This window comes from Pelodiscus sinensis, chromosome 4 (assembly GCF_052426305.1).
Source record: "Pelodiscus sinensis isolate ZL-2025 chromosome 4, ASM5242630v1, whole genome shotgun sequence".
Lineage (NCBI taxonomy): Eukaryota > Metazoa > Chordata > Testudines > Trionychidae > Pelodiscus > Pelodiscus sinensis.
In genome coordinates this window covers 13,495,084-13,520,828 of record NC_143055.1, presented here as the reverse complement: position 1 = coordinate 13,520,828, position 25,745 = coordinate 13,495,084, and the positions used below count along the sequence as shown (strand labels likewise).

The window sequence follows — 25,745 nt, the reverse complement described above, 5'->3', positions numbered from 1 at the left end:
GTAGGAGGCAAAAGGATAGTCTCATGGTTAAGGAAGTTGAATGCTGTCTGAGATAACTGGATTCTACCTCTGCCTCTTCCATTGCGTGCCGGTGACAAGTCATTTTAAACAAAGTGTTCACAGTGTTTGCTTTGAGACACAGGAGATCTGATTTGCAGACGTGCTGAGCCTGCATGGCTGCAGTTGAAGTTAACTGGAGCTGTGCTTTGAACATGTGCAGTACTTATAAATGGCTAGATACTCTGGAAAATCAGGTTGAGGTCACCTCAAATTGAGCACTCAAAATTAATGGCGGCTTTGACAAATTTAGTCCTAAAAAAAAATCTCGCTATGCCTCAGTTTCTCCACTGTAAAATAGGGCTAATAACACTATCTTTTCTCACCGAGGTGCGGTGCAGAAAAATTCAGAGTTGTCATGAAGCACTAAGGTACTACGAGAGTGCCAATAAAACACCTAGGAGCAAATTAATAATTTTGCATTCAGTGCAGCGTTTGGATAGTATGCAGTAAATTAGGCCTGGACCTCATACTGCATGAGGAGAGAAATATAAAAATAAAAGATGACTCATTCACTGAATGTGGCAAAGACCTTATAAAAAAATACATATTATGCATATATACAAGGAGACAGAATTAAGACTGTACCACCAACTTTAATTCTGGCTTGTCTTAACTAAAACAGCTTGATGTTGAAACTTCAATAATGTTATTTTCATGTAGTTTTATTGATGTAATTGTATATAGTATCAAAAATAAAATGGCTTTCATTGGGCAGTCACACAGACAGGGCTGTGCAATAGATAAAGTGACATGGTTATTATTTGCTCATAGAGCCTAGCAAATCAGAATCCTTTCATCAGCTGCCTTTAGCCACATTTCGGCGACACCTTGCTTGCACTGAACCAACATAATACAAGAGACAGTTTCTAAGAATGCAAAAAGTGGCAGATACAGCTGTAGCAGCAACTGCTGCGTGGTGTGTCCTACCTAGTGCTGACCACATTAAAGTTTAAAGTCAGGTGTGCAGCGTACACTGATATTGTAGGTAATAGCTGGTAAGGCATAACCGGTTACCAGCTTACCCCGAGAAGCCCTTCCTGATGAAAGTCCTTCAAAGGTATCAGTAGCATAGCTGGAAAAAAAATGTGTTTTTGTTATTGTTTAGATTTGGTCCCTATCTGTACAATAGACTCACCTGTTGCACCGATACAGCCATTAACTGTCACAAAACCTCCAGACACACGTGGGAGATGCTTGTGGTTAGATTGTGGTTCCTTTGTGATCGCAGCAAAGCAAAATGGAGGATTTGAGAAAATCAGGTGAATTAAAACACAGAAGACATTCGGCACAATGGCATCAAACAATCCCCCCTGTTTACGGAAGGAAAGGAGAGCCGCCTTTCTTACAGTATAACCTCCCTTGGTGAAAACAAATGGATGACTTATGTAACTTTCATGACTAGAAAACATATCTAGGTCAGTAGCTTCTTGTGTGGAGTCTGTGTGGATGGCAAACACAGAATTATGGCCCTGATCCTGAAGTCCTTATAAAAATTCCCATCACATTAGGGCTTGGGCCCTGCATTTGAAGGCATTCTTGGCCTCTGTATTTTAAGGTCCCATGAACTACTCCGTTTGGCCTTTGGACTAGTGAGGTGTGAAATTCTTCATGCAGATGAAATGAAAGAGAACATTTTGAATGAAGCAATAAATGGTCTTTAATCTGGGGAGAATCTAGGGTTCAAGGACCCAGATGTGGGTTGCATTGTGTCAGAGAACTTTAGTCCTCAAACTGCTTTTTTTGTGTGGCTATTTCTCCAGATTTCAAGTGTTGTCTGATCTGCCCATTGTGTGTAACAGCATCTTCTTGGTGCCCTGCTCAAAGCTAGTGGGGGGAAGGGGTTATGTGTTTGCATTCCCACTCAGCACATTTTGGGAGAGAATGTGACTGTTAGAAACTCATTAATTTGCATTTCTAATGGGGAGACTAACTACATTACGAAGGAAGGACAGTGCATCACAGATCTAGAGCCTGATCCAAAATCTGCTGGCTTCAATTGGCTTCAATCAAACCATTGGCTTCAATCAAAAACGCAACAATAGTTTAGTATAATAACTCTTCATGGGGCACTAGCTGAACATAAGGTAGCATAAATATAATGAAATCTTGGTAGTATGGAGCCTCACTACACATCTGTTGTTGAAGCACTTTTGGGAGTTAGGAAGGGTTCACACGGGGATTAAGAAGTGTGCAACATAGTGAAATGTAAACTAGCAAGGCTCTAGTCTACTGGATGTTATTTCAAAAATAATTACAAGGACCAGGTGAAGAGGAAACCTCAAATGGTGTCTATACTCCATGGCCTACAGTGGCTTCCAATTCATCATCAGGAAGGCTACAAGAAAATGGAGCTCTTCAAATGGAAGACAAATAGACTCATGCATGAGAGAGACTGGGTCTGGGCTGTCCCTTTTAGATAGAGAACTGCTGCAGAGAGGAAAAAATAGACCGGATTGCAACTGTCCTAAATGCAGCCAGATCAGACTTGGGAACCTGCAATCTCTGCTCTCTTAAAAAGTTTTATGTTTATACCCTTAAAATCAATGGCAAAATACTCATTGAGTTGTCCCTGCCTCTGATGGATGCTGTTTCTCTTTATTATTTTATTTTATTTTATTATTATTCAAGATCCCAATCCTGTGAGATGCAGGAAATTACCAGGCCATGTCCAGCCCCTGGCAGGATCAAGCCCTTAGGCCTGATATACACTAGGACCTTAGTCTGAAATAACCCTTCCACTCTAAGTTCAAATTAGTAAGCAGTGCATCCACACTACCAAGCCTGCTATTTTTGAATAATGAGCCATGGAATTTGAACTCCGTACTCCTGCTTTTCATCAGGAATGACGCTAATTCTGAACTTGTAAGTCTGAAATAACGTTAGTGTGCTGCTAATTCGACCTATCTCCCACAGCTCCACAGAGTGCTTCTTTGGGCTCTGAATCTGAGGTAGTGTGTCCACATTAACGGAGCCTCGGACTAATTTCGATGCTTCCCTGTAGTGAGGACACAGAACTTCGAATTTGTAAGATTGGGAATTCTTGAGTCGAATTTAGTAATTTTGAAATAATTTCCTAGTGTAGACATGGCCTAAGCATTTCAATAGCAGAGTGACATTTGGAACCATACTTTTCAAGGCATTTTGTAGATGTAAAGCTGACTTAATGGGCCAGATCCTGGGAAGTGCTAAGTCACAGCCTGCATCAGAATCAAAGAAAACTACAGATGCTCAGCACCATCAGGATTTCCCCTGTGGTTTATGTTAAGTAAAGCAGTCCTGACAGGAAGTCTCCATGCACCTGGCTGGGAGCTGGGAGCTGACGCACTGTTCTCAGAGTCTGCTTGTTTATGGCATCAATAAGAAGCAACTGGCGTGGTGATGCTGACTTCACCCTGAAACTACCAGCTGTGCTTGAGGAATATAGGCAGCCCAGGGAGCGATGCTGTGAGAATACCCTGCCTGGTTAGTGGTGATTCATCTGAGTATTTAGTGAGACTTTGTGGAGGAAACTCTGAAAAACTGTGTAGGCTTTTCTACCCCCATCAGGAGGTTCTAGTTTGACTAAGGCCTGTGCCGGCATAACCTGTGTCACTCCGCAGTGTGAATAAGCCACACCTAAGCGACAGACAGTTCACTGACATAAGCATGTGTGCGCTACACTATGTCGGCGGTAGAGCTCCCTCCCGTCAGCACCGAGCATGGTCAACAGAGGCGCTGCACTGGTACAGCTGCTCCTCAGTAGCGCCCTCCATGTACACATGGCCTTGTAGAAGCCAGTCTCTTCTCAAACCCTGCTGTACCAATGCACTGGGAAGGCAAATGCACTGCCTTCCCAGCTAGGCCTCAGGCATTGAGGTCACGAGACATACCGTGCACCACATGACAGTCCCTTCCTTCAACTCCCAGGCACTCAGCACTTCTCACGGTCAGACCCAGACACTATCAGACACAGTGCAGTGAGGGACCGGTGCCTCCGGGCATGGGCGGTTGGTAATGTAGGCAAGGGAAAGCACATGACCGACTGCCTAAGGCTGGGGCCGCCGGCGGGGAAAGCTGGAACCATGGTGTGGCAGCCCAGCTCCCCCTTGGCCCCGGGGAAGACTGGAACCACGGCGCGGCAGCCTGGCTCTTCCTGGCCCTTGGGGAAGGCTGGAGCCACAGCACAGCAGCCTGGCTCCCCTGGCTCCTGGGGAAGGCAGTTCAGTTCAGCAGCCTGGCTGTCAGGGGGAGGAGGGGAGGCGGGAATGGGGCCATGATGGGGAAGCATGGCTTTCATCAGCTGCTGGGGAGAGCAGGGTTGGGGGCATCACGATAGCCCCGACTCGCCACATGGCCAGGCAGGATCAAGCTGGGGGTGGGCAGCATTTCGTTCCGGGAGTGAGGCCTCAAGTGGAAGGGGCGGGACTGGGGCTTGCCTTCCTCAGCTGGGTTTTCATGCTCATGCCTCCGAGGGTTTCTCTGCCAGCCAGCCAGAACTGAGACGCTGCCCGTGCTGCCAATGAAGCATGTCAATGACAATTTAGGCCAAACTTTTTAAAGTGACTGGGAAACTTTTGATAGAAATGTAGCCGTGTTAGTCTGGTGTAGCTGAAGCAAAATACAGGACTATGTAGTACTTTAAAGACTAACAAGATGGTTTATTAGATGATGAGCTTTCGTGGGCCAGACCCACTTCCTCAGATCAAATAATGGAAGAAAATAGTCACAACCATATATACCAAAGGCTACAATTAAAAAAAAGAACACATATGAAAAGGACAAATCAAATTTCAGAACAGAAGGGGGATGCGGGGGGGGACGGGGGACGGACGTAAATGTCTGTGAGCAAATGATATTAGAGGTTATCACCTCTAATTATCACCTCTAATATCATTAGCTCACAGACATTTACCTCCCCCCCCCCTGCATCCCCCCTCTGTTCTGAAATTTGATTTGTCCTTTTCATATGTGTTCTTTTTTTAAATTGTAGCCTTTGGTATATGTGGTTGTGACTATTTTCTTCCATTATTTGATCTGAGGAAGTGGGTCTGGCTCACGAAAGCTCATCATCTAATAAACCATCTTGTTAGTCTTTAAAGTACTACATAGTCCTGTATTTTGCTTGGGAAACTTTCGTTTGTCTGACTTAAAATGTCAGACACCCAAAACTTAAAAACAAAAAGGTGCCGAAGTGTCAGAGGGTGGATTTTTCTGGGCTTTCTAATAATTCATGTCCTTTTAAGGCTGGGAAACCCCAAATCACTGGGATCTTTAGAAAATCTCCATCTTAATTTAGCTGTGAAAGCACTACTATTTCTGTCAACTACATACTGATGTGCTTCAGTATTTCATTATCTTTGATAACTGCAACGCGCTACTCTTCTGAGTCAATAAAACAAGTAGCGCAAAGTGTTAGGGGCTGATCCCAAACACAATTAGCCTATTGGGAAATTTTTGTGCATGCATTTCCAGTAGGCTAACTCATGACAGACAGCTCTAACGGTGATAAGAAGGTGATTTGCGGGATTAGGCACTTAGATTGTAAACTCTCAGGGCCATGGCTATAAAGCAACATACACATCTGTGGTGCTTTAGAAAGAATAGTGAATACGATGCCAGTTAATAATCTCAAACATTATTGGGCTTTTCACGATAGTGGGATAAGATATTCAACCTTAGTAAATATGATTTTTGGCACAATGTTAAATGAATGCTACAGAAATGATGCTCAGATATGATGGTGATGGGCATTATGGAGGTATATCTACACCGCAGGGCTAAAGTCAAATTAAGCTATGCAACTTCAGCTGCGTCAATTACATAGCTGATGTTGAAATAGCTTCATTTGGCTTTTGGTGCTGTCTACACAGCAGAAAGTCAAAGGAAGAAAACTCTTCCTTCCACTTCCCTTACTCCTTGTGAAATGAGGGCTACAGGAGTCAGAGTAAGAAGTCCTCCAGCTCGACATTATTTCGAAATAAAGGCTTGTTGTGTAGATGCGCACGACGTTATTTCAGAATAATGGCAGTTACTCTGAAATAATGCTGCTGTATAGACGTACTCTGGAACTCCTTGCGCTACTGAGATGCTGGCTAGGTCAGTCCAATGCACTCAGAAGAAAGTGAAATAGTGTATGTAGGTTTTTCCTACCCATCAATACAAGCATGATTCTTTCCTTTCCACCCACAATGTGGAAATGAGGTTTACTGGGTACCTTTCTGTTTGACTAAATGCAGTTTAAAACATCGGTGGCTATTGCCTGTGATGGAGAAGAATCACCCTACGCACATCTCTAGGGATTACTTCCTGAACAACAACCACCCACCCACTATGTGTAAGAAGTAAGTATGGAAGCTGTTGTGCTTACTGCATTGAGGAGGAGGTTGATGGTGACGGTGTGTGGAGGAGAGAACCCCCATGTTCTAAAAGGCCAGAAGAATCTTGCTAAGAAGCTGGAGAGTAGAATCCATTGGTCCATGTGGAACTAGAAACCATGTCTAAAGGGAGGCCACGGGGCTTAGTGAACAAGGGGCACTCAACTAACCATCAGGAGACACTGATTCTATTTTGGGCTCTGCTATTAACCTGCTGCGTGACCTGATCTCTGTGTCTGTCTTATCTATTACATTGTAAACTTGACACACAGGTTTTGTTCTGATTTACATTTTGCTATTAGGGATGTGATTGGTGACTGGAGGAATACAAAATCCTACATTTACGGAAGCACTCTATACTGGCATAAACACTTTTATGTCAGCACCACTGCCTCCAAGCTAAGGCATTGAATCACTTTAACTAGAGCAGTTTGGATCACATCTCATTAAAGTGGCAAAAAAATTGTGTTCAGATAAGCTCTTGGTATATTTTTATAGTGTCAAAGAGCTTGGAATCCCAAGCTACAGATATAGTTAGTGTTATACCAATAATCATTTTTTCTCCAAGCAACATCAGGTGAAAGATGGCCCTAATTTTAGATTGGTAACCAGTACTCTAGGCCATGAAGTACATAGAACTCAGCAAATAATTCTTTTCTTGTTTTTAGTTTGTCAGCTGAAATGAAAACCTTCAAAAAATTACAATTAATTTTGGGTTGAAGTTTTTGTTTGACCTGTATTTTTTTTAATTTAATTTCATTTTCAGTGTTTTTTTACCCTCTTGTTCCTTCTCCCCCTCCTCCCTGCCATAAGTCTACTTACATTTCTAAATGAAATCTTTCCAAACAAAAACTCAAAATATTTCATTTTAAAATTATCCATGTGAAACTTTGGACTTTGAAAACAACAGTTTTTCCCCATCAAAATTATTTGGCAAATTTGACCCAAATTCAGGAATAGTTTTGGTTGATCTGAAGCTTCATTTATCCGTGAATAAACAATTCATCCAGAAATTTTTGCTCAGCTCTTGAAGTATATGGTGAACCTTCTTAGCATGCTCCCAAGAGGCTGTTCTGAAAGTGACCTGCATATTCAATAAAATGCTAAGCAATTCGCTTTACCGGGACAAAAAAAGAATCTAAAAATCCACTCAGATGCTATTTTATTAGGTGAAATTGAATGAATAGAGTGCAGTGAAGCTCTTTAGAAGAATTTTTTAGCACATTGTACAAAAATACTATTTACACCATATTGTACATGACAATTCACACGGCAAACCAGGGGTCACTTCTGTAAGGTGCTGTACAGCCTCAGGGCCCCAGGATTTTAGAGGGAATTGAAGGCAATAAGGAGGCATGTGGCACTGGGCCTGCTCTACAATTTGTAAGTAGCTGTAGTAAGTAATTGAACACTTAGTACTGTGGTGGTGCATGATAGGTGGATCCCAGACAGCAAATATCTGCTCTGCATTTCAAGTCTCAGATAATTTTCCGTAACATTCCTCCTGGCGCATGTGTTCCAGGTGTTGAGCTCATGTGGCATTTACAGTAGGTACTTGATATGCAACACAGAAGAATCCTCCAGGCATTCATCTTATTTAAGTACCCTAAAGTACCGGGAGATACAAAGATGTTAACCCTGCTGGCAGAGAGATGCTGCAAAGCACAAACGTCCAGATCCTCCACATATTTGGGTGCCTTTCTTATTGATTCTAGTGGGATTTACATGCCTAAATACTTCAGTAGTCTGGGCCAAAGTCCAGGAACAAAACAGAAGATACTGCCCTTTTCAGACTATGCTACTGGTATGTTGGCATTACTAGAATCCTAGTAATAATGAACACAAAGCAGCCTGGCAAAAGGAAAACTGAGAGCCATTAAAAATCAGACATAATGGTGCTAACCTAGTAAGTCATTTGTGACCCAGAACAACAGCAATGGCATGTGCTGATCTTCCATCAACAAAGCCATTGCACAGAAGACAATGAGCCATCCCTCACCTGTACAAGATTCTTAGCTCCTCAGCTGTTCCCATTCACTTTTAGGGCCCCACTACATAACCTTTGGGCTGTGTCTACACTGCACCTCTTTTCCGGAAAAGGGATGCAGATTAGACACTTTGGAATAGCAAAATCCATGGGGGATTTAAATATCCCCCGCGGTATTTGCATTAACATGGCTGCCGCCTTTTTCCGGCTTGGGGATAAGCCGGAGAAAAACGCCAGTCTAGACGTGATTCTCCAGAAAATAAGCCCTTTCAAGTAGGAATAAAAGATCCTCCGGAAAAGGGCTTATTTTCCGGAGAATCACGTCTAGACTGGCGTTTTTCTCCGGCTTATCCCCAAGCCGGAAAAAAGCGGCAGCCATGTTAATGCAAATACAGCGGGGGATATTTAAATCCCCTGTGGATTTTGCTATTCCGATGTGTCTAATCTGCATCCCTTTTCCGGAAAAGGGGTGCAGTGTAGACACAGCCTTGCTGTTTTGTAGGGAGCTGTCTGGGTTTCTCCCTGAGTGGGAGATGGTTTTCCTTCACTTGCTGACCAACTGGGATGGCATACATGCCCTGTTCACCCAGCAGACCCATGCGGACTGTGGTGGGGGGCAGCAAGAACTAGATGAAGGGAGTCAACCACCTGTCACGCAGTCCTGATGACGGTGGCACGGGGCCATTTGAGCAAAGCCGGGGACAGGCTACTGGGCAGGGCGTCAGAGACAGCAGGTCCACGGAGCTCCGTGGAGCTAGATGTGGGGCTGGAGTGAGAGTCCTGCTATCAGGAGGAGGCAGTCTATGAGGTTTTTGTTCTGTTTTGTGAACAATCCCGTCTAGGGTCACCACAGGCCCTGGGCAGGGCTGGCCTTACCATAAAGCAAACTGAGGTGGCCGCCTCATGTGCCAGACTGTGGGGGGGGGGGGGGGCACAACTAGGACCCAGAGGGTAGAAAATTGTGTCTGCTGCTGGTGCATATGTATTCGCTCTGCAATACCACGAGAGTAGAACAGGAAGAAGGCAGAATTGAGACCTTTCAAAGTGTTGGCCCAAGCGAGGCGGCTTGGGGGCATCATTTGAGCGCCCCACCTCAGGTGCCAAAATGTTGTGGGGTGGCCTTGGTCCTGGGGACATTGTCACATGGCTCTCCTGTCATGAAAGGCTGTTACGGTGCTTCATGTAGCCCACCCCGTGCCCCTCTCTGTTATCCTGTGCCTGTCAAGGGCAAGGTTCCTTCTAAGCTGCATGGCAGCACAGCCCCACTGCTGCTTAATGAGCCCTGCCCAGCCAGGCTGGGCAGGGGCACTTCCCCATCAGTGATAGCAGCAGCTTCCTGCTGAGGACAGAGCAGTGAGTCTCTCCCAGCTGGAAGGGACAGTCCCCTCCCATTTATTCTGGCCTTACGTGGCCAGATTTCTGGGACTTCCTTTCCCCCTCTCTTAGGAGACCGTTCTTCAGCGTCACAGGTCTCCCTGACAGGAGGCGTCTGTGGACCTACAACCCAACTCTTCCTTTCTGACTTCCATTCAGCAGCTGCTCATCATGCCTCTTGCCCTGCTGTCAGTAATCCCTTTCTGGCCAAGAAGGGGAGCCGCTGTAGCTTGACCTCCTTTCTGGGCCGCTCCACAGTGTTGAGTTTTGCCCACATGCTGCTCCTCACTTCCCGTCATAGACAGAGGAAGAGGCCACACCCAGAGCAGATTTCAGACTATCCTGCGGCTCGGGCAAAGCATCGAGAAGCACCAGAGACGCTTGTGCAGATTGGATCCTGCTGGCCAACAGCATGACTTGGGATGTGCCCTACGTCTCTATGGTCCATTCCGTGCTGTCTGCAGGCGGGCCTGAGATGCGACGTTCTGATTCACATCCAATTCCCGCTCACCTTGGGGGTATTCGAAGCTCTAGCTGTAATATATACTGCCCAGGCACCCGAAGCTGTGGCCAGGAGGGAGCTTTGGATGGAGGGCTTGCTTTCAGCCCGTCTCTAGTGAGAACAGGCTCATGTTTAAGCTTTGGGCACTTTTCACAGCCCACATTTGGGGAGAAGGCAAAGAGAAAATGCCCCTCTTGGGTCTAGCATGAGTGAAGTGAAAACTAGGCAGCTGCCGGGATAACACACAGGTGGCCTCCCTGTCCTGTGGGATGCCTTCATCAGCAAAGGAGTTGCTCAGAGACACTCGGTTCTGTGCGGTGCTGGCTGCTTCTAGCGAGGAACCTCAATTCCCAGTTACTTTAACAAGAGCTGACAGCACTTGAGGAGTCAGCACTCAGCAGCACATAGGAGGTGCTCAGCACCTCGTGGGATCCCCCCCCATTATTCCTCCCCCTCCCCCCCCGCATTAGTGCTGGCTGATGGGGAAGAAAAGCACAGCTGAGTTACAGTGTACGGTGCACTTACTGTTTGCGGAAGTGAAGCCTCATTCTCCTGCGCAGGCCTGGAAGGAGAAAGGCAACAACTTAGGCCTCAGCTCCTCGTGCTCCCACCCCACATGGGACTCTCCTGAACTCCTGATATTCCCTGCCCCCAGTCCCTGACATCTCTGCCTCCTCAGCATCCCTTCCCCCGCCAGAGGTGTCCTGCCAGGGAGCCCCAGCCTGCAGCTGCCCCTGGAGGCCCTGTCTGAAGGGTTCTCCTCTGTGCTGGGATGAGGAGCTGAAATGTGAGTCAGCCACCATCTTGGCTGATGCGCCTGGGATTGAACTGGGGCTCTCCAGAGCTAAAAGCTGGAGCCAGTGGAGTGCAATAGCTGGAGATTTGTCACAGACACATTCTTCTGTGGATGAGCAGAGAGCAGGGACCTGTAACACTCCCCCCCACATTGGGATATGTGGGCACACAGCCCCAGGCTGCATGAATTATGGGGTTTGGGGTGCACAACGGGCTTCCTGTGAGATCTGTCTCCCCCACCTTCTGCTTCCTTCCCAAATGGATCTCTGGGCTCACAAGAGACTCTCTGCAGGCCTTGGGGCAGGGGAATGGGCCCCCTTCGGTGCCGGAAAGGTGAGTTCCACATATGGAGAAACCCTCCTCCGAGGAGTGCCCAACACTTACGCTGAAAGCGGTAGATGACACCAACCAGAGACACCAATAAAATAACAGCACATGCCCCTAATGGGGCCCAGATGAAGCCGCTGCAGGAAGAACCTTAAACCAAAAGAAACATACAGTGCATATTACAGAAAGCAAAAGCAGCTGGCAGACTGTGCCGGCTCCACACACTACCTCTGACAGAAACTCTCCTGGGACGTGGGAGGGGGCATTGTGTCTCCAGAGCTACATACAGATCTGTCCCCTTGCCTGCAGAAGGGGCTCAGCTACAATCCCATGGGGCCCCTCCAATTCTCCATGGATCTAGAGGGGCCAGTGACTGGGCTGTGGGGAGAAGCAGACTGGCCTGTGTATGGTTAGCTTGAGCTATATTCTCTTTTTCTTAGAGTCCCCCCTGGGGTGGAGGACTCCCCTTTTGAAGCAGGTCCCTAAGGCCAGGGGAAATCCCAGGTACTGAGGCTCTGTCAGCTACAGACATGCTAATGGCATCAGTGAGAGAGACCAGACCCTGTGTTTTTAGGCACCTGGCACAGTTCTGGGCAGTGGTTCATGACTGTTTATCATCCAGAGAATGCCCTACACTTCACCCCAGATCTACATCACGGCAGCTAAGAAAATGGAATATACTGAGGCAGCTTCATCCCTACTGTGACTCCGTGGGCTGAAACTGAAATGCACTCGATTTGGCCCAGGCTACATTTTGCAAAGATGCCCAGCGAAAGGCAATGCCCTACCTTTCCTTTTTACAGAGGCTGTGCCGGAGGATCTGCACCCCGAAGGCTTCTTTGGGGGCGGTGTTTTCTCTGTCGGTTTTGTAGTAGTAGGCAAAACATCAACTGAAAGGATGAAAATAGTATGTGGCATAGCACGGAAGACATTTAAATGCGCATTAATGGTAAATGTGGAAAAGCCTTTGACAATCCTTAGGGCTAAAAGGAAAAAACGGAAAGGAATTGTTGCAGCTTCAGTCTCTAAACAGCTTTGTGTAGAAAAGCTTTGATGCTTGGCAAGTGGTCAGATCATAATATGGGTCAAGGAATTTTGACATTTAGACCAAGATTTTCAAACGTGTCCTTCTTGAGACACCTTAAAGGATCCTGATTTTCAGAACAAAACTGAGAATTTACTCTCTGAACAACAAGGTCACTTAAAGTGTCTCATGCGTTAGCATCAGCATTTATACCTTAGAGACTTAGTCATGGACTATGTTGTGTTTGGGGGCAGTATGACAGAACAAAAAGAGCATCCCTCACCCAGAGAATTTGGAATGTTAGTACAAAACCAGCATCGTCAGAAGGATACAGACAGATTGACTGATGCATACAGGGCAACAGAAACAATGTTTGTCGGGCATGACAGGCTCTGATCACCGCATCTTGCCGCATCCCAGCTGCCTAACCTTTGTCAAATTTCTTAGAGTCCTCACGACAAAAGAGAATTTTAAGGAAGGTGTTGATGGAAGCCAATGAGGTGCTTTGTGGACATTGATAGGGAGCAAATCCCAAACCCGTCAGGCAACTCTGGCAAAAGCATGGAGATGTTTGTTTGAAAATGTGACAGGTGGATGATAGAGGCTGGGCAGCACAGGCTGATCATAGACAGGAGTCTGCTTTTCAAAACTGCATGAGAGATGATAGGTAGGGTGGGGGATCGGGCGAGAAGCGCCTTAAAGTAGGACAACCTAAATCATCAGTTGCTTTTGAAAATCTTGGTCTTATAAAGTATGTATGTATTTTTAAAAGACAGCCTCTAAATTAGAAAAAGAACTAGTGTAAAGGGGCCCATTCTGTTCAATGGGAGTTTTGCAGTGTGGGAGCAGAACTGGGCCCTTTCACACTAGTTATTTTTTTAAAACACCGCAATTACTAGTCATTACATTTCCTAAGAATTTCAGAGACCTCAGAATCTGCCCCAAGCACGAGCAGTTATCCCGTGTAAGGTAGGTGAATTGCAATGACAAAGGAGCACAGATTTCAACTCAACGTTAAGAGAACAAGATCTAGCCAAGAGCATTTAAAGAAACGCCCCATGTTGCAGTATATTAAATGAACAAGGGAAGTGGCAACATGCAATACCAGTGAAAAAAACACACTGGTAGCTAGCATCTGAGCTGTAATATATCCTACCAGAAATAGTATTACTCCAGGGCATAGCCTACATCTTGCAGTGTTTACAAGGTATGGCCCTAAGGCCATGCTATCACATTTTCTGCAGTATTTCCAAACCATAAATTATATTTTACAGTATCACAGGTTATTATTTTCCATGACAGTTAAGAAAGGAAACAAGTGGGAAGAGAGCTACCTGCTGCACAAAATCCCATAACAGGGCCCGATCCTGCAAAATGCCCTAATTTACCATCAGCTCACATATCTTCAGTCTACTACAGATTTCACATTTTCCATATGTCTATCTTAACATTTTGGCCTGCTATCCGTCATGGTAATATCCACACGTGTATCACATCAAACTGATAATTACAGGAACATCCCAAGGGGATTCCAACACATCTCTGATTCTATTCCCTTGTCAGCATGTAGAAAGCTTGGCTTGAAATAGTTTTTGATTACTATAACAGTGATTAAATAAGACCTGTAGATTATTATTGACTATATGAGTCATAATTTAACATATTTATCTCTCTAAGAAGTCAGGCCAGAAAAACTTGTAATGACAGAAACCAATCAGACAACTACCCCCGTCATCATACAGATAAAAATCTGAAACAAAATACAGGACTATGTAGCACTTTAAAGACTAACAAGATGCTTTATTAGGTGATGAGCTTTCGTGGGCCAGACCCACTTCCTCAGATCAAATAGTGGAAGAAAATAGTGGAAGAAAATAGTCACAAATTCCACTATTTGATCTGAGGAAGAGGGTCTGGCCCACGAAAGCTCATCATCTAATAAACCATCTTGTTAGTCTTTAAAGTGCTACATAGTCCTGTATTTTGCTTCAGCTACACCAGACTAACACAGCTACATTTCTATCACTAGATAAAAATCTGATCATTCAAATATCAGTTAACCAAAATTCTGGACTATCCAAAGTTCATTTCTTGTCCCCTGGAACTGAAGTTCATAGAAAAACCACAATTTATTTTAATGACATGGACACAGCAAACATTTCCGGTGTCCCATGAGACATCTGGATTATTAGAATTCACGTGGATAACTTCATTCCTTCTTTTGCTAAACTACTTAACAATGGACATTAAAAAATGACACCAAAGAACATGGACATTAAAATGGACATTAAAAAATGACGCCATTTTGTCAGAGATGCCAAAAGGGAAATGAAATTCCCAGTAAAGTGTGATTTCACTTGTGTAAGTTAGGGGAAACCCTGTCTCGTGAATTCAGTCTATCGGGGCTCAGCTTTAAACAGGTTTTCAGAAGGTTTTCATTTTGCCTAGGAGACAGCAGCCTGGTTTTGAAAGCACTGCTTTTGGGTAGGGAGCATTACTACAGCTGCTCAGATACTTCTCAGTCTTCAAAGAACTTTTCTTTCAAGTAGCCAACGCAATGACAGTAAATTCCAGTGTATTTATTTGCAACAAGTAAAGGTCTTGGGATTCTTCAAGACGGAAGACTGAGGACATTTTAAAGCCAATGACTATGATTATATCCCTGCTAAGCATAAACTTTAATTAGAACATTTTATCCTCTTAGGACGGACATTGCTCCAAAGTGAAGCCACCAGGGAGGGTTTTAAGCGCACGATCACATACAGTGATCAACGTGCAGTATTTTTTCTACCCTTTGCCATAGCGGAGAAGTTGGGGATCGAAGAGTGTTACTGAATGTTTGAGAATTTGAAAGAGGTTCTGTAAGGTCCTGCATTAGGAAGGAGCCTATAGTTCAGATCCTTATGCCCACCATAAAGTCCCATAGACTGCAAATTAGAGCTCCCCAAAGGCATTGGCCCGACAGCCCCAGGGGCTGAAATCCTCTGTTTAGGCACAGGCAGCATTGTCACACCAGCCATCAGAGTCATGCGGGTGGACTCTGTGCTTGTGAGAAGCGCCACAGATTTCATCAGCATCCTGCAGGAATGGGATGTGCATGGGCAGCAGATGGGCAAGTGTCCCCATACAGACACAACAATATGCCTCAGCCCTGACCTAGAGCGACCAGCTCTAGGAATCAGAAAGTAGCTCAGTCTCCATGGCCCCATCAATCCTGAGGGGCTTCTCTTGCTGAGATTGCCATCAATGTGGGCAGGGTGTATCAGCTGTGGTGGAGAAGGAACTGGATTGAGACCTGTTCCACGCAGGGCCCTAAACAGTCCCTGGATGGCAAGAGCTGTTGGCCTTTACCAGCTTATCATGAACTTGCCTGCGGAGACCTGGATGTGAAAGGTTCAGGACTCTGCCACCGTCTCTCTGAGATAGATGTTTTAAGGGGAGTGTTAGGATTTTGGTAAATGGCAGCGTGAGAGAAGGATCTCTGAACTCAAGCAGGGAAATCAATCCCAGTTAAGAGCAAAAATAGCATAGGAATTAGAGATAACGAATGTGAATCGTCTAGGTCTAGTAGTGTTCCTCGGAAAGTCTCCTTGACACAACAATTCTCAACACACAGCAGCACTCCGGTTGTGACCAAAAGTGAAAAATGGACAGTGGCGAATGGTTAGTTTATTAGTAACTTTATAACCCTGGAAGCAATTTCTCTGCATTTCACAGAGTCATAGATTTTAAAGCCAGAAGGAACCAGTGATCATCTAGTTTGACCACCTGCCTACCACAGGCCATAAAATTTCCCTGGAAGAATTCCTGTTTGAATGCGAGGAGTCCTTTTAGAAAAAACATGCTGTCTGGATTTAACAATTGCCAGCGATGGAGAATCTACTGCAACCTTGGGTAAATTATTCCAATGGTTTATTTCCCTCCCCCCTGAAATGTTCTGCCTTGTTTCCAGCCTGAATTTGTCTAGCTTCAAGGTGGTGGATCGTGTTTTACCTTTCTCTCCCAGGTTTTCTGGCTAATATAGTCTCTAAAACCAATTCATTCCAGGGTACCTTGTTCTTGGGGATAGTTGCAATGAAAGCAATGAGAACAACAAGCAGGATTTAGGTACCGATTTGGGCCCAATTATCTTTTCTATCAGGATTTTTTTTTTAATTCTAACCATGTTACTGTAGCACCATCCTGGCCAAGCACTGTGAGATTTTTTTTTTTTTTAATTCTAACCATGTTACTGTAGCACCATCCTGGCCAAGCACTGTGAGATTTTGGAGCAGATGGGCCAGTCTGAATCAGCACTTACCTATGGTAAGTTCTGTGCCATTGCCAATGAGCAGCTTCGAGTTGTAGGAGACAGTGCAGTAATATGTGCCTGCGTCCAAATGCTGAAGCCTGCTGATCCTCAGTGTCTGCGAGTTCCGAAAGCTTTCTTTAGTCACAGTAAACCTGCCTTTGTCGATGTCGTTGCCATGGGTATGTTTGTTCAAAACAGTTGCATATAATATATACTGGAAGTCTTGGCTCTTCTGGCTCCATCGGTACCAATAGACTCCTAACTGGGAAAGCTGTTCACTTTTCATTGTACAGAATATTTCAGTCGTACTGTTGTTCAGGGCTATGATATGTCCTGGAGTCTGAAATAAAATTGGAGTTTTCTGGCAACCTACCAGGGAGAAGATAACATGATTATGGTCAACATACATATCTCTGCATATTAAATAAAGGATTTCTTTATGAGCATAGTCATTTATATGGGGGGGTCACACAAAATAGAAATGGACCAGACCTATTAGGAAATCTAGCCCCTATATCATGCTAGTGTTGGATTGTTTCCTATTAATTTTCTTGCCATTCCAGTTTAATTGATACTATCATAGTTGCTGCACTACAGATACCCATCTAGCCAGGCAGAAGATCACAGCTAACTAGCTCTATTTCTAGTCTCTTTTCCAGTTCACTTTTTAAAATGTCCATTAATAAGACTTCCACGTTTTACGTAAGGAGATTTTTTTTTTTTTTTTTTTTTTGCCATTCCTTATCTTCAGTGCTTTGGCCATTCTTTGGGCCAGGTTCAGGTTTTTTTCTGCCAGTTCTTTTCGCTCCTATTTGCTTGCGCATTGGATATTCTCTGGCTGCAAAAGCAGCAAAGAGTCTGAAGATGATTCTAGATAAGGTATCAAAACCTATACAAAGAAGAACCACAGCTCATTCAAAGTGATAAATGCAGCGAGCAACACACATAAATATATACAACATACTGAAATCAGTGGGAGCTGCAGGCTCTTGGCTCCGCATGGGATCTGGTCCCCTTTTGATTTTTATCCATGAATATGCATTTAGTCACACTAACAGTTCTACCATGGACCAAATCCTCAACTGGTGTTAAAACAGAATAGCTCTACTAACATTAGTGGAAAGTTGCCAATTTATACTGACATGATTTCACCAAACTGCTTCAGTTGTTTAATTATGGATGAGTACGACCAGTGATTTGGTGGTTGAGATGGGCATTTATTTCACTTATTCCCTCGCTTGTTGCATATGATGGACTGTGAGGATTTGGAGTTTTGCACGCGCCAGAATTAAAATCAAAATAGATAATAAATAAGAGCCAGAGGCTGATCTCACTCACACTGAATAGCATCGTACTCTGTGAATTATCTCTTAAGAGATAGTCAGTAATACCTGTATGTGCATTGAGTTATACCTTACTGCTCAGTGTCTCCCACTGTTCTCCGTGGAGCTATGTGAGGCGTGAGGTCCTACTTAGTGGGACTATTGGTTGCAGTCTTTCCCAGTGACTTAATTGGGAATATTGGTGGAGAATGGTGCTACCCTAAGTACCGTATCTAACCTTCTTACTTTCTTTTCTTTTACTTACTTTTTACTTACTTTATTTTTGAGACCACCAAGTGACAAAATGATTCCATACTGTGAATCTTCTTAGTTGGAAACATGAGCAACATGCGAGATCGGCTGCTCAACAGTAATATTAACTCACAGTTTTGCCAACTCTCATGATGTTATTGTGAGTCTCATGATATTTAGAGAGGTTTTGTTTGTTTGTTTTTGTTTTGTTTTTTTGGTTAAAGCTCCGGTGCCTGTAGCCAGGAGATTATGTGAGACTTTCAGCTTTGTAACGTGTTTTAAGCCTTCATGATCACAGAGAAAAGCTGGAAAATGAGTCTTCACACACTCAACAACAAGCAGGAAAATATAAAAGGAAGCCAATTTCATTATTGAGCTTCATACCTACTTTGCAATGTGCAGGGCTTGACTCCCATGGGTTTTTCAGTGCTTAGGGTTGGCATTACTGAACTCAGCCTTTGCAAATATTGCCTCCGCTACGATGTTGTGCCTTGGTGTGCGTGTGTCTGTGTGGGTGCGTATGCACTTGTGTGAGGGAACTCAGTTTTTCAACAAACAAAACAACAAATTCTGGATATGATGCATCAGCGTAAAAACAAGACTGAACCATCAAGAGCCACTTATTTCCTGTGCATGTTCTAAAGGCCCTGCCCTTGGTAATCTTGTCTCCATAGCTTGCTCCTTTGCTTTGAAGTGCTCATGTTCTTTAAAAAATCCTGGCCTCATTTACAGTAATGTTTGGTAGTAATAACACTTAGGCCCTTATCTTGCACACGGAGCCACACACATGTGCACCTGTACAGAGCCTGTTGGATCTCAGCGAGTCTTCAAGTGGAACCTCATTTATCTGCCCCCCTTTCCCCTCCATGGATGAAGCAGGCTGCCTGATTGGGTCAGATTGCAGGACTGATGTCTTGACTTTGACATAGGACTTTTGGCCTTCCTAATGCTTTACAGATATTGGGAGCCAGCCAGCTTCAAAGCTGGTATAAGTGATGACAGCCGCATAGACATTAATCCAGCTCTGCATCTGATGCACTGTAGTGGGGAATTTGACTACTGCTGGTAGTTACTACTTTAATTTTTAATTCTCTGCCATCTGAGCCAGCACTGACTTAACAATATGCTTACTTGATCTATGAATGCATCTGAGAGGAACGCTTCAGCTCTCCTTGCCCTGGTCTGCACTAGGGAGTTATGTCGAAATAACTCCTCTTTTTTGGAAATAATAAGCAGAGCTTCCACACTACCAAGCCTGTTATTTTGAAATAAGGGGCTGGTTATTTTGAAATAATAACCCGTGCTTTCCACAAGAAATAGTGCTTATTTCAAAATAGTGATTTCAAAATAGCGGTGTGCTGACACTCCACTGCTGCCATTTAGAAATAACTACTCCCCAAGAGTCGTTTAAAGTAATTACTCCCCAGTGCTGCCTGAGACTCTAAGTCAAGGTAGCGCATCCACATTAAGGGAGCCTGACTTGGACTAAGTTCAAGGCTTCCCTGTAGTGTGGACACGCTATTTTGAAATAGTTATTTTGGGAGTTATTATTTTGACTAAATAAGTTGTGATTAAAAAAGGTGTTTCAAAATAATTTCCTAGTGTGGACATGCCTCTCATGGCAAACAAAAAGCCAAATTTGGGCGTGCTTATTTAGGAAAATTTCCCATTGGGTCAGTGGGCATTTTGTCTCAGAAAGGATTTATGAAATATGAGCAATATTTATTGACATAGGCCTAAATCGTTTTTGGTTTCCTCATGTTAATAGTTCCCTCGATGTCAATGCACTGAGGAAGGCAAACCGAATGTAGTCTATACAAATTATATGCCTGTGATTTTACAGGATGGTTCCCGTTCTCTCTCTCCAAAATTTCTGACACGATGAAACAAAAATGAGGTGAAGGGACAGACAGCTGTACTGTAATATAATGCGATGATGCATTGAATCCCAACCCTGCAAATCCTTATTCTGGCCAATACTTCCTTGTGCCTGCAAAGTCAATGGGACTACTTGTGCAAAGTTTTTCAGGATCTGACCCATGGAAAGCTTGCTGGGTAACTATTTCATTTATAGATTCCAAGGCCAGAATGAACCATGGTGAATATTTAGTCTGAACTCCTGCATAACACAGCTCATAGAATGTCCCTCTAATAATTCCTAGAGCAGATCGTTTAGAAAAACTTCCCAATTTCAATGTAAAACCAGTCAGTGATGGAGAATGTAAATTGTTCCATTAGTTAATTACCCTGTTAAAAATGTATGTCTTATTTCCGCTTTGATTTGGTCTAGCTTTAGCTTCCAGTCTTTGGATCATATTATACCTTTCTCCGCCACACTGAAGAGCCCATTATTAAATACCGGTAATTTTGATGTCTCTACTCCTGGTTGTTCTGCCCTTCCGCACCCTGAACTATGTGGCCACCTCAACATTCATAAAAAGAAAAGGACCCATTTCATTGCCTGCCCTTGCAGAGATTACTGTGTATTCAAGATGGGACTTTCCAGAATTGGCCTATCTCTGCTCCCATTGAAGTCAGTGATAAAACTCCCATTGACTTGAAGGGGAGCAGGGTTAGAACAACGCTGAGTGCATTTGAAAATCTCACTGTATGTTGTCTTGGATGTTAGCACAAAAAATATATTACTGGCTCTACTTGAAGTCACTGCTAGATCTCTGCCAAAGTTGTTCTTTTCATAGACCCTCATCCTAATTTGTCCATGTTCCTGAATAAGGGTAGCACAGAAGAATTTGCATGTCAGACAGATTCTTTCCATACCTCTCTGGAATAAATTATAATAGAGCACTTATCTTTACGAATATTCATTTGCAGTCAAAATCCATATTAAAAACCAGTGCATTTTCCTCTCAAACATTAGAAGCATTTAGCAGTTTTTAAGGTGTGTTTGGAATTTCTCCAGGTGCACATGTGACCAGATTTCATTTGAAACTTGTTTCTGTCACCTCTAAATGTATTTAATTATTCCTTCCTTTGACTCCCAACATTCTGTCCTGACTAACATTCACTGCAACCTCATTATAATCAATAGAATCACAGAGACTGTAGAATAGTCAGGGAGAATTTTTCCCTGGAAAGAATAAATACAATGATATGCGGTGCCTGATCAGAAAAAAACCCAACTGAATAAACAAAACAAAAAACAAACCACCCAAACCCCTCAAAAAACAATCAAAACCCTGGTTCCATAAGGTGTAAGTTTATGATGTACATCTGTATTCTTATAATAAACCAACAATGAAGCATTTGATGCAGTACATAATGTAGCTATAAATAATATTCTAATATAAATATGTAATATACCTATACATAATACTCTCATATAATGTGTTTATATCTATATCTATCTAATTATTGGCAATTCTATAGTTCACAACACCTTAGTATGTAAACACTATCCAATACTGCAGCTGTGATATCCTATGACTATAGTGTATATTTAATATATCTATATATGAGATAAAATATGACATACTGTAGTATATTTATAGTATATTAATATTTTCTGTGGTTCTATGGGGCGAATCCAGCCATTACACGTGTGTCAATGTACTCTCTCTGTATTTTTAGAGCCTCCCGTGACTATATTATCTCAATAATTGGAGATATATGATGATTTAAATAATTACATAATTTCAGCTTTTGATTCCTGAATATACTCTATTTTAAATCGATAACATCCTATAATAGATCAATCCTAATAGCTCTGAAATAAAATAATCCTAACATGTCTGGCACATTGGTCTATAAGATTATACAGTAGATATGTACTACATACATATATATATAATGTAAATACAGTACTTCTATAACCTACTGTAATTTATCTACATTAGAAACATCCCATACTGTATCTGTGCTATAACATGATAGAGGCGAGGGGGGTTACAAAGTTGCCACAGCACTTTGCATCCTCCCAGGCTTCTGCACTCCAAGTTCCTTTCTAATTCACACCACATCAAGGCCTTGCCAGGTTCTTGTGTTACCTGCGATGTGCAGCACAAGGTAGAGAAAGAGCCACGGCCATTCCATCTTGGACCTGCGGGCACCTGAGAGCTTGTGAGTTTCAGCCTGGGACAAGAGGGCTTGTGAGTGTGCTGAAGCAGGGGGAGTGGTAGGGGCGGGCCGTGTGACAGAGCCCACAGCCTGTGTGTGAGCTGCTTCTCATTAGCCCCCCTAGCAAGGCAGCTGACGAGGGACACGTGGTTAATTAACTTATTTGTGCACTCTTTTAAGATGTTAATTCATACATAACCCACCTGGGACTGGGAAGCAGACACATGGCTTGCTAGGGGAACATGAAGCATGGGAACATGAAGTGTAATGTTATTGCCATGTAGATTTGCACATACGGCGCTCTCTTCCTCTTCCCACACGTATGTGCTCTGGCTCCTAGCGCTGTAGCCTATTGTCAGCAGGGTCTTTTTACTATTCCAGGGAATTCTGTAGCAACTCATACAGCCATTGAGGTCACTGTGGCTGTAGCTGAGATCAGAGTCCAATTCTGTAGCACAGCATGGGGGAGCTAGAAATATCCTTCTTGAGCTCTGGTCCCTGCTCCATCTCCAGAGTTGGGCTTGCCTACTCCCTCTTTCACACCCCAAACCTCCTGATATTTGTGTGGAAGTATCAGATGGAGGGATCCATAGCAGAAGGATGATCTCTTCCCTTCTTTGGGGAGTTCCCAGCAGCAACTGCCAGATGGATGGCAGAAGAGATAGACCAAAAGAGGGTCCAGATGCAAAGATGGTGCACCTCTTTCCAAGCCTCACACAGAGCTTGCCTGACAGCGTGTTTTCTGACCAGCCCTCAGCGCTGTTTTTACTGCAGCTGAGAACAGCGAGGGAAATTAAGTCTCATTTCCAGGGTCTGTTCATACATGCAGATTGGAGAGAAAAGCACTAAATGATGCGCACTGAAGCGGCCAGAGAAATGCAAAGACTCCCACTCACTTTGCTGGATTATATCAGGCTTCATGAAAGCACAAATATTAGACCAAGAACTTAGTCGTATTTATGTGTGTGTGCTTCGCACCAAGTAAGCTACTGGAGCAAGCCACTGGGTTGTTTTTAACCATTCGTCATTCAAGAACAGCCAATTTGAAGGTGCTTAGACTTAATGTAACATATTCACAGCAAATAAGTGCAGCTATGAAGGACCAAACCAGGCTCCCAGAAAAATCCCAGAGAATCCTACCCAGCTTAATTCGCTGCCAAGGCTTGTCAGCGCTGAGCCTTGGCATCACTAGGCTTCGCAATTCATAGCTCCAGCACCTCAAGTCTTGCCACATCAGTTATGAAAGTAAAAAACTTGCTTCAACCCCGGCTTCTCTTTCATTACTGGTCACAGATCTTTCCCCCTAAACAGCTTATTTTTCTGAGGCACTGGGAGTAGGTTGATCATATTTTCCCAAAGGGAAAATAGGACACTGCATTGGGGTGGCCCAAGGCCTAGCCCTGGTCCCCTACAAGGCCCCTCCCAACCTTCCCTGCCTCCTGCCCCTGTGGGGCTGCTCCAAGGTCTTCCTCTCCTGCCCCCCTACCCTGCTGCCTGCCTGCTGGGGACTACCTGTGCCCTCCACAGGATTTTCTGCTGCCATCCTCTCCTGAGTAGCGTTGCCAGGTGTCCAGTTTTTGCCTGGACAGTCCGGTATTTGTGGCCCCTGTCTGGTAGAAAACCCAGAAAATACCAGACAGGTAAAATATTTGGTATTTTCTGTTTTTCTCGGACGGAAGGCTGCGAGGGACATTCTTCCCCTGCTGCATCTGGCAGGGGCAGGAAGAGCAGGGGGATTTAATGGTGCAATGCCCCCCCCCCTTTTTTTCGCTCAACAACTTTGTTCCCCCATTTTTTTGTTAAAGCTCAACCAATATTCCCCCCCCCCCCCCGTCATGTTCGGGATTTTTTGTGAAAGTATCTGACAACCCTACTCCTGAGCCCTTTGTCCTGTGCAGGGCTAGTGATGCTGCTTGTCCCCTCTCTCACCACTGCATGTTCCTCCACACTCAGCTAGGGGTCATGTCCCACTTTTAAAAAATTTTTAACTGGCTGTTTATCCAGTTTTCTCTTGTGAGCCAATGACCAGTTGCCAAAAGTAAAAGGGACAAATGCCCAGTTCTGCAAAATAAAAAGTCAGAATGGCCAGGAGAGGGCTTCCAAAGGGACTGTCCCTGCCAAAGTGGGAGATTTGGTCACCCTAACTGTAGGCCCAATTCAGTGGTTTCAAGTTCAAGAGGTTTCAGACCGGGCCTTGCATGAATTGGTTGTTTATTCTTTTCGCCTCATTCTCTCAACAGAGATGGTCAAAAATGTTTTGTGAAAAAATTCCATGTTCTCAATTTTTTTATTAAAAAGTCCAAGTTTTTGCGATTATTCTTTCCTTTACCCCTTTTCTCTTTTTTTTCTGTTTTGCTACCGGGGGGGAGAGGGAGGGAGGGAGCCTGGGAGGGGGAGAACACTAAATGAATATCCAATTTGGCATTTTCAGTGTCAAAAGATGTTGGATTTTCAGTTTTTAATTAAATTCCTCCCCCTCAAATTTGCTGCTTTTTTTAGAAAAAATGCTATTTTTCATTTTAAAAAAAGGATAGAAATTTTGACTAGCTGTATGACGCATAAGGAGTATCAACCTACTCAAGCATTGGTAGGAGGTAAAAATAGCCTTTTAATGTTCTTCAGTGGGTATTTTTTCTGGACCTGGATAATGCTGAAGATGATACTTACTCTCCATAATCCAGGTACCAGAGGCATTAAAAGAATTACAGGAAGTTTTGAAAACAAGAGCAAAAAACCTCAAACACATTTAGTGGCTGACAAACCCACAAAAGTAAGGAAATTCTGCTAACGCTCACCTCACTGTGTCTGGGTGTTGCTGTGTTAGATATGTCACTACATGGCTTAAGTGCTATAATATCAAAGCATAAGCGATGCTATGAAATTTTGTCTTTGCTAGATTTGTATCAGTCAATATTTATGCTTTTAATACTGAAATGTCTCCAGATGAATTCACTATTTTACATGGGGCTTTGGGGAAGATGTCAGCTGCAACCATCAAACTTCTGTATCTTCACATGTTTACAAAAAAGAAAAGTAATCAGAAATTTTATTTATACAATACACTTCCCTACCCTTTTACTGGGGGGGGGGGGGGGGGGGGCTGAGAAATGCCGTACAGCTGATATAAAAACAGGGAAATGATTTTACAAAAATTTCAAAACTGTTCCTATTTTCTGGGTTCAAAATGTACATCGCTTTTATAGACCCATGCAATGCTTCCTTTTCCATAACATTTTAATAATTTTTATTGAAATATTTTGGCAAATAAAACTGGATTTTTGGTTCAGTACAGAAACAATTTTGCTAAATATTTTCTTCATATGATGGATAGAAATGGAAGTTGCAAAAATTATGATAAAAAAGAATAATGCAAAGTTTTTATAA

General features: G+C 43.6%; 1 protein-coding gene across 1 annotated transcript; it reads right to left on the bottom strand.

Moving 5' to 3' along the window:
• Positions 1-7,505: 7,505 nt before the first annotated feature.
• CD8B (CD8 subunit beta) lies at positions 7,506-22,378 on the bottom strand. The gene is made up of 6 exons (XM_006111615.5): positions 22,292-22,378; positions 16,723-17,082; positions 12,187-12,288; positions 11,456-11,548; positions 10,802-10,838; positions 7,506-8,019 (listed from the first exon to the last, which is right to left on the bottom strand). The coding sequence occupies exons 1-6, from the start codon at positions 22,335-22,337 to the stop codon at positions 8,007-8,009; spliced, it is 651 nt and encodes a 216-aa protein (XP_006111677.3). The 5' UTR covers positions 22,338-22,378; the 3' UTR covers positions 7,506-8,006.
• Positions 22,379-25,745: the final 3,367 nt, after the last annotated feature.